Source organism: Anabrus simplex, chromosome 2 (genome assembly GCF_040414725.1).
Source record: "Anabrus simplex isolate iqAnaSimp1 chromosome 2, ASM4041472v1, whole genome shotgun sequence".
Classification (NCBI taxonomy): domain Eukaryota; kingdom Metazoa; phylum Arthropoda; class Insecta; order Orthoptera; family Tettigoniidae; genus Anabrus; species Anabrus simplex.
In genome coordinates this window covers 675,435,417-675,449,638 of record NC_090266.1, presented here as the reverse complement: position 1 = coordinate 675,449,638, position 14,222 = coordinate 675,435,417, and the positions used below count along the sequence as shown (strand labels likewise).

General features: G+C 41.7%; 1 protein-coding gene across 9 annotated transcripts in view; it reads left to right on the top strand.

The window, feature by feature from the left end:
* The window catches only part of LOC136864355 (F-BAR domain only protein 2), a 573,880-nt gene that overhangs the window by 425,243 nt on the left and 134,415 nt on the right, over positions 1-14,222 (top strand). For all 9 annotated transcript variants that reach the window (XM_067141249.2, XM_067141248.2, XM_067141247.2 and 6 more), the window contains 2 exons: positions 388-521; positions 9,785-9,858. In XM_067141249.2, the coding sequence (XP_066997350.1) occupies positions 388-521; positions 9,785-9,858 (208 nt within the window). The remainder of the gene's footprint in view (positions 1-387; positions 522-9,784; positions 9,859-14,222) is intronic.

The following is a 14,222-nucleotide window of genomic DNA, read 5'->3' as shown; positions in this document are numbered from 1 at the left end:
TACGTTGTCATCTATTTTTTTTTAAACTTTTAATTGCCGAGCAAGTTGGCTGTGCGGCTAGGGGTGAGCTTCCATTCGGGAACAGGTTCAAACACCACTGTCGGCAACTCCGTAGATTTTCTGTGGTTTCCCATTTTCACACCAGGTAAATGCTGGGGCTGTACCCTTAGTTAAGGCCGCAGCTGCTTCCTTCCCACTCCTAGCCCTTTCCTATCCCATCATCGCCATAAGACCTATCTGGGTCCATGCAACATAAAGCAACTTGTAAAAAAAAAAAAAAAATCTGTTTTTTATGTTCAATTTTTATTGTACTAATTAGTTTGTACTGGTTTATTTCCCTTGTTGATCAACATTACTGAACAGTATTGATAATGTTTATTCCACCAGATGACGAACATGAACATAAAATCCATGTGGAGATAAAGCCTTTGGGTAATGGTTCTGCACCGATGAGTGCCAGTGTTGATGAGCTGCGAGCTACTGTAGAAAACCTTTCTCTTTCTCCAGTTGCTATGGTCTCGGTGAGTATGAATCTGACTGCATTTTTCAAATTTCAGTTTGTTTAAAGATGATGTAGAATTTGTAATAGCTTCTCTCTCTTTTTATTATGCCTCACATTTGATCATTGTTTTCGTTCTGTATATTGTTAGGAAGTTACAAGCTTTAATAGCAAAGAGCTGTGTATTTTGAAATAGTTACTAATATGGTAGGAACTACGTGAAGGCTTCAGTTTTATATTGTTGTAGTAGTTCGGTCTTGGTTCTCAGGTGCAGGTCTTTTACTGTGATAATTTTGAGAACTTGAGCTGAGCAAATTGCGAAAATGACTATTTGTTGGTCACCAAACATGTCCCCAGGATGAGGAGGATATCCCAGTTGGTTTATTAGTTTTCCCTTTCCACCTCTATCTCTGTCTTCCTGTTTTATCCGTTTTCTGTTTGTTGCTTCAGCAATATGCTTTGCGGCATTGATGTCGCACCCCCTATCAATACTTCCTTCTTTTTATCTCCTATTACACAAGATCACTGAAGATGGCTCAGTTGAGTTGAAACATGTATGATTAATATTACTACATCTAAAGATGGAGATATGTATGTATTGAATAGGACAAATTAAATTTCCTTTGTAAAGTTTCTTTCTCCTAGTAGTACCCCCTATGGGTGGCGGACACAGATGAAGAATACACCCACGGTATCACCTGCCTGTCGTAAGAGGCAACTAAAAGGGTAACACCCCCTGTGGGTGGGAGATGCAGGCGAAGAATATACCCACGGTATCGCCTGCCTGTTGTAAGAGGCGAATAAATGGGGCGACCTTGGCGCGGACACGGATTGCGGCTTGATATCATGTGTTAGACCTCCTGGGGATGGGAGAGGTAATCCCTGCCTGTCGTAGAAGGTGACTAAAAGGGTCATGTGGCCATTGGCCCCTCTTTATTTATTTATTTATTTATTTATTTATTTATTTATTTATTTATTTATTTATTTATTTATTTATTTATTTAATTATTTATTTATTTAATTATTTAATTTTAGGGTTAGTTGTAGACCAATTCAAAATTCTTGATGTGCGTGCTGCTCGAAGATGGGCCTCTTACATGTACAATTACGCCCGAAAGCCTGCTTGTGACCACCCAGGGATCTTGCGGGTTGGAGCGTCATGTCCCCATGCAGGAGTATCTGTCTGACAACACAGGTCCTTTTTTTCTCTCTCTCTATATTTATTACTCTGTACATGCTATGGGGTACATGCTATTGCGGGTGATTGGAGGAAGGGAGTCCCAGTCCTCATTGCCTCAGTCATTCCTTATTAGGCATCGTCCAACGTCAGACCCCGGGAAATACCAGCTACGACCAGGTGGGTATTGCTTTGGCTGCTTGATTTGGCTACAGATTCCCGTGATTGGAGTGGGTGGCATTCGAGGAGGATGATTTTGGGTATGTCTTCGAAACATCTTTGACCTGCCCAAGGTGGTCCCCCACTGAAATCTTTAACTTTTGATTCCTTGATGGGTACAATCCCCTGGGAACATGTGCAGCGTCAAGGAATGGGATCCAGTTGCCCTAGGTTTCTGGTTGCTAGCAGAACCGATGGGCAGGATTTTAAGTTCGTAAAATCAATCCAGTTTAGTAGGCACGTGGAAAGCGTCTACGGCGAACTTGTGGATCTCAAGAAAATGCACAACAGTAGTTTGCTTTTGAAGACTTGCACAGCACTCCAAGCTGATGAGTTGCTTAAGTGCAACTACTTTGGCGAAATCCCTGTCAAAGGGGAGGAGCACAAATCCTTGAATCGGGTTCACAGACCCATCTTCCACCGCGACCTTATTTTGAATACTGACGATGAGTTGATGGAAGGCATGAAGAACTGTGGCGTGACACACGTCCGGTGCATTACGTGCAAAGTCAACGGTGAAGTCGTTGCCACTGGTGCCTTCATTGTCTCCTTCAAGTTCTTAGTGTGGCCAGAAAAAGTCAAGGTAACAACTTACCGTTGCGATGTGAGGCCGTACATCCCGCCTCCTATGCAATGCTATCAATGCCCGAGATTCGGATATATGGTATCTCGTCGTTCGACTCGCGGCCGGTTTCTGGAATGACAGTTATCTGTAGATGCGTAGTTATCAGTGACTTAACATGGTGATACATTTAAAATGAGTTTCCAAAACAACAGTTATCGGTTTCTTCACAGTTATCTCCGCAACGACTGGTAAGTGCAGCTAGTGCTGTAGTTACCTCTATGTTAGAACTGATTCCAACAAATACTGCTATGAGGCGCCGCCCATACCGTTTCGTACAACGTCTTATATTAGTTTTATAAACATTAGAAAGTGATAATGACTGGTTATAGTATATTTACAGTCATTCATTGTAGTTTTAACATGCTTGGGTGTGCTGGACTCGACAATATTTCGGTTAGTACGTTTACTTCCATGTTATCACTGGTTTTAGTCACTGATTCCACTTGTATGGTGTCATCTGTCCCAGCTGTTTAGGTTATAATCTCCTCGGAGCATGATGCCTCTACTGTAGATATATCTTCCAATATGGGAAATGAATCCTCAAATAATATAGAACTCGAGTCAAACAGATTTTCATCAGGCTCTCATTGATCTTTCAGTGTAACTATAATGTAAAGATATCTTTCGTCAGGCTTTGAATCATGAGTCTCACCAACAGTTAGTGAACACAATCTGAAATTATGGAGTATTTACCATTAATAAATATCTTAGGTACTGGTATGCAATTAATATAAATCTGCTGAATAATAAATATTGATTTTTCATTGCTTTTTTAAAAATGCTATTATATCCTTTAACCGGTGACGTGAGGTCTCATAGACTCCCAACAAACATAAAACATCTGGGCTTCCTTAATTAAAAATCTTGCAGGGAGCTGTAGTTTGTTACCTTCTTACCTGTTTCAACTTCTGGCTCCATGGCTAAGTTTGCTGGCTCGGGGGCTGGGTGTATGTGTCGTCTTCATCATCATTTCATCATTATGACGGGCTTTAAATCAAAAGATCTGCACCTGGCGAGTCGAACATTTCCTCGGACACTCCTGGCACTAAAAGTCATACACCATTCCATTTCATATGTTTCAACACACTTCACACCCTGAGTCAGGGTTAGCTTGCTACATTCGATTGAAATTCTCAAGTGGACTTCATGTCAGCAGTTACGAGATTATTTTTGTCAATGCATGTTGCGCGGTCAGTGAAAAAAAAAAAAAAAAAAAAATCTGGAAGAGTTGCAGCGAGAACAGATGGATATCAGCACCATCAGTGCAGAACTTCAGTGCCGCCGGAATGATAGGTTCCAAAGTGTGCGGCACGTTTTCATTTGTGTGATTATTTTCGTTTACGCTTGTGTTCTGGATCAATGAAAAGTGATCTGTTTGGTAATTGCAGTGTATTTTTATAATTTTACTGATGACAACAATTAGGGTGAAATTTAAGATGATGTCTGCATACTGTGAATTTGAAAGAAGGGGAAATAACATGTACTTAATTTTTGCATCATTAGATCGTACATATTTTCATATTATGAGAGATTATTACATACTGAATCAGATTGATTGAGATGACTGTGTACATATTTGCCAACCATTTTTCATTGTAGAAAACTTCTGCTAGTAAAAGTAACTAGATATTACCAAAATAATCCTAAGAACATTTGTGTAGAGACATCTATTGGAGGATGAGAGGTACTAAACATAACGATAACTGTACTGTTTATTACCAGGCCTTATAAATCTGGATTTAAGTTTCTGGAAACTCATTAAAGTTAACAGCGCAGTTAAAGTTACAAGCTCTTTTAGATAACTCACAGGTAACTGTTGTGTACCAGAAACTGGCCATCAGTCTGTGTGTGGTACATGTGGAAGAGCAGCTCACGGCATGGAAGAGTGCACAACTCCATACAGGTGCACTAACTGTTCTGGTCTTCATTCTCCTCGAGATCTGAACTGACAGACATATCTGAGTGGGAAGAAGATCCAGGAGATAAAGACCCTGGATGGTCTTTCCTACCAGGAAGCATGCTGTAAGTTTAATTACGCGAATATACCTACCAGTACACTAGACTACAGCATGATAGCTCAGTCTCTCCCAGGTTCGACATTCGCGACATCTTTACCTTTAAAGATCGCTGCGCCCAAAGCGGCTGTTGCTTCCATGAGCAGAGCCGCAAAGAGTAAAAGCTCGAAGCCTACCTTCGACCACAAACAGGTCTGTGCCGGCTGGGACTCCTAATCCGGCACAGCAGGGGGGCGGGGAAGGCCAAGTCTTGCCCCTCCAGGAGGTCAGCGAAAGCCGTTCCCAAGCCAGCGAAGGCAGCATCCTTGATGAGGGCTTTGAAATAATCTCTCAGCCCATCTAAACTATTAAAGAAGGCGGAGAAGAGGAACGCCCTTACTGAACGCTCCCGCACTTCTCCTGCAAAGGTGAAATTATGCCCTCCATCTGGAGGGTATGAGTCTGCGCGAGCAGGTACGCCTGCTCCAAAACCTGCGCGCTCCCCTCGTAGGCGGTCATCCCGCCCCCCCAAAAGCATCGAAGTTCTGGGCGTCAGTCCCACTGTCTGTTGATGATGGGATGGATGTTGAGCTGTCATCTACATCTAAGGCGTAGATGTTGATAGTGGTTAGGTTTAAGAGTATATTGTCGCTCATAACCTACACTCTCTCTTTTAGTCCACGCTATGGCACTGTTACAGGCATCTTGCTGAGCTGCGCCAGCTCATTAGTGAGTTCGCGGTGAGTATAGTCTGCATTCAAGGGACATACTTCAGACCAGGTCATCATACGGTCTTGGGAAATTTGGGACTATATTCGACAGAACGATATTATGCTTACTGGGCGTTTGGTGGCGTTGGTATTTTTGTTCATTCTGATACCTATTGCAAAGAGGTTTCTCTAAGAACCCTACTGGAAGCAGTTGCGGTGAAGGTACCGCTGCCTGTCATAGCAACAGTGTGTAATGTTTATTTTCCACCAGGCCAGCCTCTTTAACTTCATTGATGTCACTGATCTTATAGATCAGATTCCACGTCCCTTCCTCTTATTGGGCGATTTTATATCCATCACCCCATATGAGGCTTTGAGACGCCTTGCCCCAGGGGATGAGAGTTGGAAACATTAGTAACAGAGCTAGATTTATGTATTTTGAACACAGGTGAACCAACTCATTTCAGTGTACGTTACGGAACATACTCTCGCATAGATGTAAGTCTATGCAGCTGAAAGCTGGTTCCGCTGTTTCGGTGGAATACACACGATGATCTCTGACAGTGACCATTTTCCCATTATTCTTAATTGTTGAAACAAAAATCTGTCAATGCTCCTCCTCGATGGATTCATAAACATTCGGATTGGCCAAAGTTCACATCACTAGCTTTCTTTAACGATGTGACTAGGCAGGCCGTAGATGGCGAAGTGCAAGTTGCACAACACAAGTTAATCTTCCTGCTGCTGAGGAGTCCATTCCATCCTTTTCAGGGACTCCTCGCCAAAAACTTGTTCCTTGGTGGAAGGGAGAAATAGCAGCAGGTATTAAAGTGTACCGTCGCGCTCATAAACTATATCGTAGGCAGCCTACTGTGGCCAACTTGGTAACTTTTAAAAAAATTCCGCGCTAAGGTGTGGGTTATTATTCGACGGAGTATGAAAGCTTCGTCGGAGAGATGTGTCTATGACGTCACATACCCCATCATCTCAAGTGTGGACTAAACTTCGAAGTATTTCGGGTATTTAAGGATCATCTTCTGTACTAGGAATTTCCATTGCAGGCAGTATCATCACTGAACCACTCTCGATTGCTAACCATCTAGCCAGTCATTTTGTGGATGTGTCTGGCTCCAGGAATCACCATTGTGATTTCCTCGCTCTGAAGTGGGAGGCAGAACGTTATTACCTTAGTTTTGCCACTCAAGCTTCAGAGGACTATAACGTGCCCTTTACGGAGTGGGAACTCTGCAGCGTCTTGGTGCTTTGCAAGAACACGTCTCCTGGACCTGACATTGTCCATAATCAGATGTTGAAACACCTTAGTCACTGTCGGCAGCCCTGAAATGGTTTTCCGTTGTTCCCCATTTTCACACCAGGCAAATGGTGGGGCTGTACCTTAATTAATGCTGCAGCCGCTTCCTTCCCATTCCTAGGCCTTTTCTGTCCCATCGTCACCGTAGGACCTATCTGTGCTGGTGCGACATAAAGCACTAGCAAGGAAAAAAACCCCACCTTGGTGAGGATAGTCTGTTATATCTCCTTCGTGTGTTCAACAGAATCTGGATAGAGGGTGAGTTTGCATCTCACTGGCGAGAGGGCATAGTAATTCCTGTCCTCAAGCCTGACAAAAACCCTAAGTATGCAGAAAGTTATAGAACTATTTGTCTTACTGTTTGTGTAAGCTATTTGAGAGGATGGTAAATCCCCGACTTGTGTGGTGTGTGGAGAAGCAAGGACTTTTGTCCGAGTACCAATGTGGTTTTTGAGCCCCTCGCTCGACCACTGACCACTTGGTACGCCTGGAGAGTTCTATCCAGGATGCATTTCTCCGCAAACAGCATTTGGTGGCTGTTTTCTTTGACTTGGAAAAGGCCTATGGCACCACATGGCAATATGGTATCCTTTCAGTCCTGCATCAGTGGAGATTCCGAGGTAACAAGCCGGTATTTATTGCGATTTTTTGTCCCTCCGTCTATTCCCTGTCCGAGAAGGGAGGGCATATTCGCAAAACCACGTTCAAGAAAATCGAGTCCCACAGGGATTGGTTTTAAGGTGTCGCTCTGTTCGCTATTGCCATAAACGGTATTGTCGCTGCTTCTGGTTCAGTAGTAATACCATCTCTATATGTGGATGATTTTGCTCTGCATTATAGCTCGCATAATATGGAAGTCGCAAAGCGACAATTACAGCAAACTATTAAGAGAGTGCAACAGTGGACGTTAAAGCATGGCTTTCGGTTTTCAACTGCAAAGTCCTTTGTTATGCACTTTTGCCGAAAGTGTATTGTTCACTCGCATCCTGAGCTGTATTTAGGAAATGCCGCTCATCTCACCGATTCCTTGGGCTCCTTTTCAATAGCTAATTATCGTGGGAGCCACATGCGGCAGTTAAAAGTGCAATGCACTAAGAAGTTGAATATTTTGAAGTTTCTTAGCAATACTTAATTGTGGGGCTGACCACACGGTGCTCGTGCGATTTTATAGGACATGTATCTTATCCAGGTTAGACTATGGCAGTGCAGCATATGGCTCAGCAAGGCAAAGCGTCCTTGCAAAACTGAATAGCATCCATCACAGCGGGTTAGTTTGGCAATGGGAGCTTTTTGTACAAGCCCCATTGCTAGCCTACTCGCTGAATCTGGTGTGCCGCCTTTAAACCTGAGGTGCTAGCAAATGCTTCTGTCCTATGCTGCAAATTTACGACGGATGCCACTTCACCCAAGCTATCCTTCCGGATTCCACAATGGAAACTGTCAGCTGTACGCTGCTTATCCTTGAGTAACTTGGCTGGTTGTAATACGCTTGGATAGCAGTCACAGATTGTTTGATGTACCTTCTGTTCCCTGCCTTGTCAGACAACCAAGTGGGGTACCTCCATGGATAATAAGACAAGCAGTATCCAGTAATCAGGAGATACTGGGTTCGAACCCCACTGTCGGCAGCCCTGAAGATGGTTTTCCGTGGTTTCCCATTTTCACATCGGGCAACTGCAGAGGCTGTATCTTAAGCCCACGGGCATTTCCTTCCCACTCCTAGCCCCTTCCTATCTCATCGTCGCCATAAGACCTATCTGTGTCCGTGCGACGTAAAGCAACTTGTGAATTAAAAAAAGAAAAGAAAAATAAGACGACCTGAAAAAATCCTGGATCTGCACACTGGCTCGAAGGAAAACGCGGACCCTTCAATTTATCGGAGGCTCTTCCCGTCCGTTGTTCCGGTATCCTGGTTCAGTTGTCATTTACACGGAGGGTTCTAGGGCAGAAACGAAAGTGGGCTGTGCGTTCATTGTCAATAACTACAGGTTCCTTTTTGCTCTCCCGGAAACCTGTAGTGTGTATACAGCAGAGCTCTATGCTATCTGTTAAACTCTGCGGTACGCACTGTCCGATGAGCGCCGACACTTTCTGGTGGGTACTGACTCCTTGAGCTCGCTACAGTCTATTGATGCCTGTTTTTCTCGGCACCCGTAGGATCTTCTTCAGCCACGGTGTAGTAATGCACTCCTATTTACCGAAACGAGAACCCCCTCCAGTGTGTACTTGCGACCATCATCTTACCTTGGTACATATCCTTACGGAGTGCGTGGACCTGGTCGATCTGCACTGTAGTCTAATACTCCCGAGTACCATCTCCCTCATCCTGCAAAACGACGAGCAGTCAGCGGACCTCATCATCCATTTTATGAGGGATAGTGGTTTTTTTTCTCACATGTAATAACATCCTTGTATTAGTGTATTTCTGTTAACTGCGCTTTTATCCCATTGACTCTCTTTTAGTTTGTGTTTGCTTATTGTATGTTCAGTCCGTCAGCGATGCCGCTGGTGGGATCCTCAACAGCTCTGCCGTCAGCTGTCATAGATGGCCTAGGCATCACTGAAGAGGCGTACTAGGGAAATGAGGAGTGAGGTAGTTTCCCGTTGCTTTTTTCACTGAGCCAGAGTTGCTATTACATATCAGTCTGCCAAGCCCACTGAAATGCATACACCAACCGACCCTATGAGCAACATTTTCACACCATTCATAGCAGGGACTGGCTGCATAAGGAATGGCGTTACTGGCATTGCTCATACCTCGGTCACTTTCATATTGTCAAAGCCAAGGATAAGACAGACAGATCTATGAAAGTAACAAAATTGCTCTAGCCTATACCAGAAGACATAGTGCACTGTATACACTAGGTCCTGCCAGCAAAGGCATGTTTGCTTATTCCAATGTGTTATTTTAACTTCTAACTTGAATTATATATATATATATATATATCTGTACTTCAGGCAATGCCTTATTCCATTGTCTCGTGTATTTTCTATAATTTTATTGTGAATTAGAACCACTGATTGTTTTAATCTCATCATTTTTCATCACCATTTATTTTAAATCCTAGTCAGTGGATACATTTTAAAATTTTAATTATCATGTCGTTATGTTCAATCTCTTTCCATTAGGGGTCAGTGACCTAGCTGTTAGGCCCCTATAAACAACAAACATCATCTCTTACTTAAAAAGTGTTTTTACATATTACTAGCAAGTGAATTAAAAAAAAAAAATGTATTTCTTACTACAGGGAAGAAGAGGATCAGCTGCCGAGATGGATCTTCACATGAAGAGATCACAGTCAGTTTCTCAGCAATTAGGAGGGTAGGAATTCAGATTATTTATCTTTAAAATAATGCAGAAATCTTCCTGTACTGTGTCCTCATACAGTTGAACTTCCAAGTTACAGATACAGTTGTTTTCCAGCAGATTAGTTTTAGCCTTCATGAGTATGTGGAAGTGTGAAATTTTCTGTGCTTATCTTTTGTGATCTGGCAGTCCTGGAAGTCTGGATTTCAAAATTCTGAACTCACTCATGCAATAGAGGTACAAAACTAGTTGAGACCATTGTATTACAGTTGCACTAAGTACTTTATTGTCGGCTTGTTTTTGAATCTGCTATTCTCTGCAGCTGTCAAAACACCTGTATATTAATGTTCATTGCTACAAATTAGTAATAACATAAAACATAAATTAATTGGAATTGGCATAAATTTTTATCAATTTTTCTGATAAACTTGCTATAAGTATTTGTGTTATACTATGATTGTAGGTTCTTCCACTGTGACCTCTTTATAAACTCGTGAAATTTGGTTCAAACCATCTAGGACATCCTATACTGTACAGTCAAATATTACTCTTGCTTTTCTCTCGTCTCGTGGGTTTGATTATGTAATGAACATTGGGAGATTAAACATAAAAAATCATTGTCAAATTATAGCAAGTTTAATACTGGAAGCAGTTAGAAAGTAATACATAATATTTTGATCTTGGTAATAACAGTTATCTTCTTCAGTTTTTGTACCCACCTCTATGATTGTTAAATTCCTCAGTTTCATCTCGACATTTTCTGCTCCTATGTTGACAGTGTGTTGACTTGCCCTTAACATTGCTGCAGTTCCTTTGTCGGCACTATGCCAGTAAGGTACTTATGTGCATCTTCTTCCCATCTAACGTGTCTTTTTAAAACCCTCAGCACGCAGATAGATTTGCAGATGACCGAGCTCGATAACTGCAGTCGCTTAAGTGCATCCAGTATTCGGGAGATAGTAGGTTCGAATCCCACTGTCGGCAGCCCTGAAGATGGTCTTCCGTGGTTTCCCATTTTCACACCAGGCCCGAACGTTGGTTTGCTTGTTATCCTCTTTCATTTCGAATTTTCTTTAGAGAACAGAAGTCGATGGGTATTACTAATCGACTCCATCATCGCCTTCGAATGTCGACGAGAGAGCTCGCTATTGCGCATAGTGAGAAAAGTATGCCGTACCGAAGATAATCGATCGCCTTTTGTGGCTAACATTTCAGTTTTCTGATTCAAACAACATCACCTAACCTAACTTACCCGTACTATATTTTTTATGTACCTTCATTAAGGCCACAGCCGCTTCCTTCCCACTCCTAGCCCTTTCCTGTCCCATCATCGCCATAAGACATATCTGTGTCGGTGCTACGCAAAAAAAAAAAAAAAAAAAATTGCAGATGTACTATTCCTCGTTTTCTTGTGCCGCATTTTGTTTGACTTGAGGTTCTTGCTCATTTTCGCCAGTTTCATTACCTAAGGAATGCGCTCCTGTTCCATGTGCATGCCACACCAAGTGCGTTTACTACAGATGTAAATAATTTGCAAGTTGAATATCATGAGCCATTAGAAAGTGATACAGGATATTTTGATATTGTAATAACAACCTCTCACCGAGCTCGATAGCTACAGTCGCTTAGGTGCGGCCAGTATCCAGTATTCGGGATATAGTAGGTTCGAACCCCACTGTCGGCAGCCCTGAAGATGGTTTTCCGTGGTTTCCCATTTTCACACCAGGCAAATGCTGGGGCTGTACCTTAATTAAGGCCACGGCCGTTTCCTTCCCACTCCCAGCCCTTCCCTGTCCCATTGTCGCCATAAGACCTATCTGTGTCGGTGTGACGTAAAGCAACTAGCAAAAAAAATAAATAATAACCTCTAGTCCTTTGTACCTCCTTCTATGATGGTTGAATTTATGAGCTTCATCACGCTGTTAGTTTTGATCCTTTTTCATGTGGTATGCAAGTTATATGTGATATTCACTAACCCAAATATTAGTAGGTGCTTGGATGAATATATATATATATACATACACATACACACACGAGGGCGGCTTTTTTTCAACCCTCGGAGGGTCATAAATGAGACAAGTGTACGTATCCAAATGAATTTATTACCAAATGTTAGGTACAAATGTGGTTACTTTTCAACATAATCACCATAAAGGTTGAGGCATTTGTCATGCCTGTGGACAAGATTTTCGATCCCCTCTGCTTAGTATGTTGCCGCCAGTGAGTTCAGATAGGCCCGAACGTTGGTTTGAAGATAGGTGGTTTGGAAATAGTTTCTTCTTCGTTTTTCTAAGTGAGAAACACTTACAACATTAAATCCGATCCCGTTGACTACTTTTACCGATGACAGTGACTCCGACAATGACACTGAGTGTGACGTGGGTCTGCAAATTATTGGTGAGGAATTATGTAAAGGACCTAGGCCTAATGACAAAGTTCATAATGGTGGTGTTGGTGATGATAATGAAGGTACAGGTGGTGATAATTCTTTAAGTCTTTCTGTGAAAAGTGCAGACATGAAAAGAGGTTCATATGTGACACCTGACCAAAACCCAGTTTACATGTTGGCTTATGCTTCAAGAAGGACCATACGTTGATCGCCTGCTGGCCATAAATACTGAGAAACAGTACGTATAATATAAATATTTTTTTGGCCTTGTAAATAAGATTAATTTTTCCTGTAGAAAAATAGTGGTATAGGAGGGAATTTTTACTTAAATAAATCAGAGTGGAATGCCTGAGAATTAGGACTTTGTACTGAGTGAAAGTTATTAACATAATATAGTGAGAAGGACATGGAAACTTGTTCGATTGATTCTAGTTAAGGATTGGTGGCTACTTGCTCATTATACTGATAGTGGTGTAGGGGGTTGTGTATGAATGAATATGACGCATTTTCCATTCAGGTAAGATCAGATCAGATGTGCTTACATGCTATGAGCCATATAACATAAGAAACTTTATTTTCCGGTTAATAGGATAGAAAGTTAACGAGCATTATGCAGTGTTTTCAAGCATTGTACTGTATTTATGAAGCAAATGAATGAATGGATGCCTGCAAAAATTGGCTAACCACCATTTTCTTCAATTGGAGAAATAGACTTTCTTACTGGTGGGAAAAAAAAAAAAAAAACATTTCAGGAGAATAAAATTAAAATAATTTTGTTTTTGTCTGAAAGAAGTAGCTTCATTTTTAACACTGGAAAACAACTTTACCTGTTTTGATGATAACCACAGTAGGGGTGGGACAAATTATGTTCAGGTGTAGCCACTTAATTACGATCCAGCCCATTGAAGAAAGGTTCATCAAATGATAGGTAGTTGTCTTCATGTGGTAGGTGCCAGGGGACTTGCAATAAGGTACTATCATGGCATTTGTCTGGCAGAAAGGATTAAACCCAGGGTAAAACCACACTCAGGATAGCCGCTGCGAGCACCGGGATTCAAACCTCGGATCTCCAAATGTCACAGCTCCTCAGTCTTCTCGTGGAGCGTGAGTAAACACTCTCAGCCACAGAGGTGAATGGATCACAAACTGCTGGGCTAGAACATGAAAGCAAAAAATGCTGTGACCATTTTTCAGAGATAATATTAACTTTTGGACACACTGACAGTCTCCAACCAAGCTTTTCTTTTCCCTCAGTTCACCTCTGTAAGTAATATAAGAATCACCATTAACACTTTTCTTTTTCTGCTTTTCCCTTTTCCAGTTTCTGAGATTCTTTTAAAGTTTTCTGTAACTTCCACTGGTAGAACTCTGATTATGTTCACGTAAATTATCATCACCTTCATAAGCAGACGCAATCTTTACTTGCTTTGTAAAGAAACAATATGACCAATAAGAAACAATTAATGTCCATATAACACTTCATAATTTACATTAATTTCTTCATTGAATACTCTTCTAAGGCAATACATTATTATTATTATTATTATTATTATTATTATTATTATTATTATTATTATTATTATTATTATTATTATTATTATTATTATTCTTTTCCCACAGCTTTACCCACACGTGTGGGATCGCGGGTGCAAAGTGTGTCGCACATGTGGATTTGGCCCTGTTTTATGGCCAGATGCCCTTCATGCTGCCAACCCTATATGGAGGGATGTAATCACTATTGAGTGTTTCTGTGGTGGTTGGTAGTGTAGTGTGTTGTGGGAATATGAAGAGGAGAGTGTTGGGACGGACATGAACACCCAGTCCCCGAGCAAGAAGAATTAATCAGAAGCAGTTAAAATACCCGACCTGGCTGGGAATCGAATCCGCGACCCTATGAACTCAAGGCCAGTATGCTGACCATTCAGCCAACGAGTCGGACTTCTAAGGCAATACATTATTAAAATGAAAATATCTGGTTTTTAAAATTCCA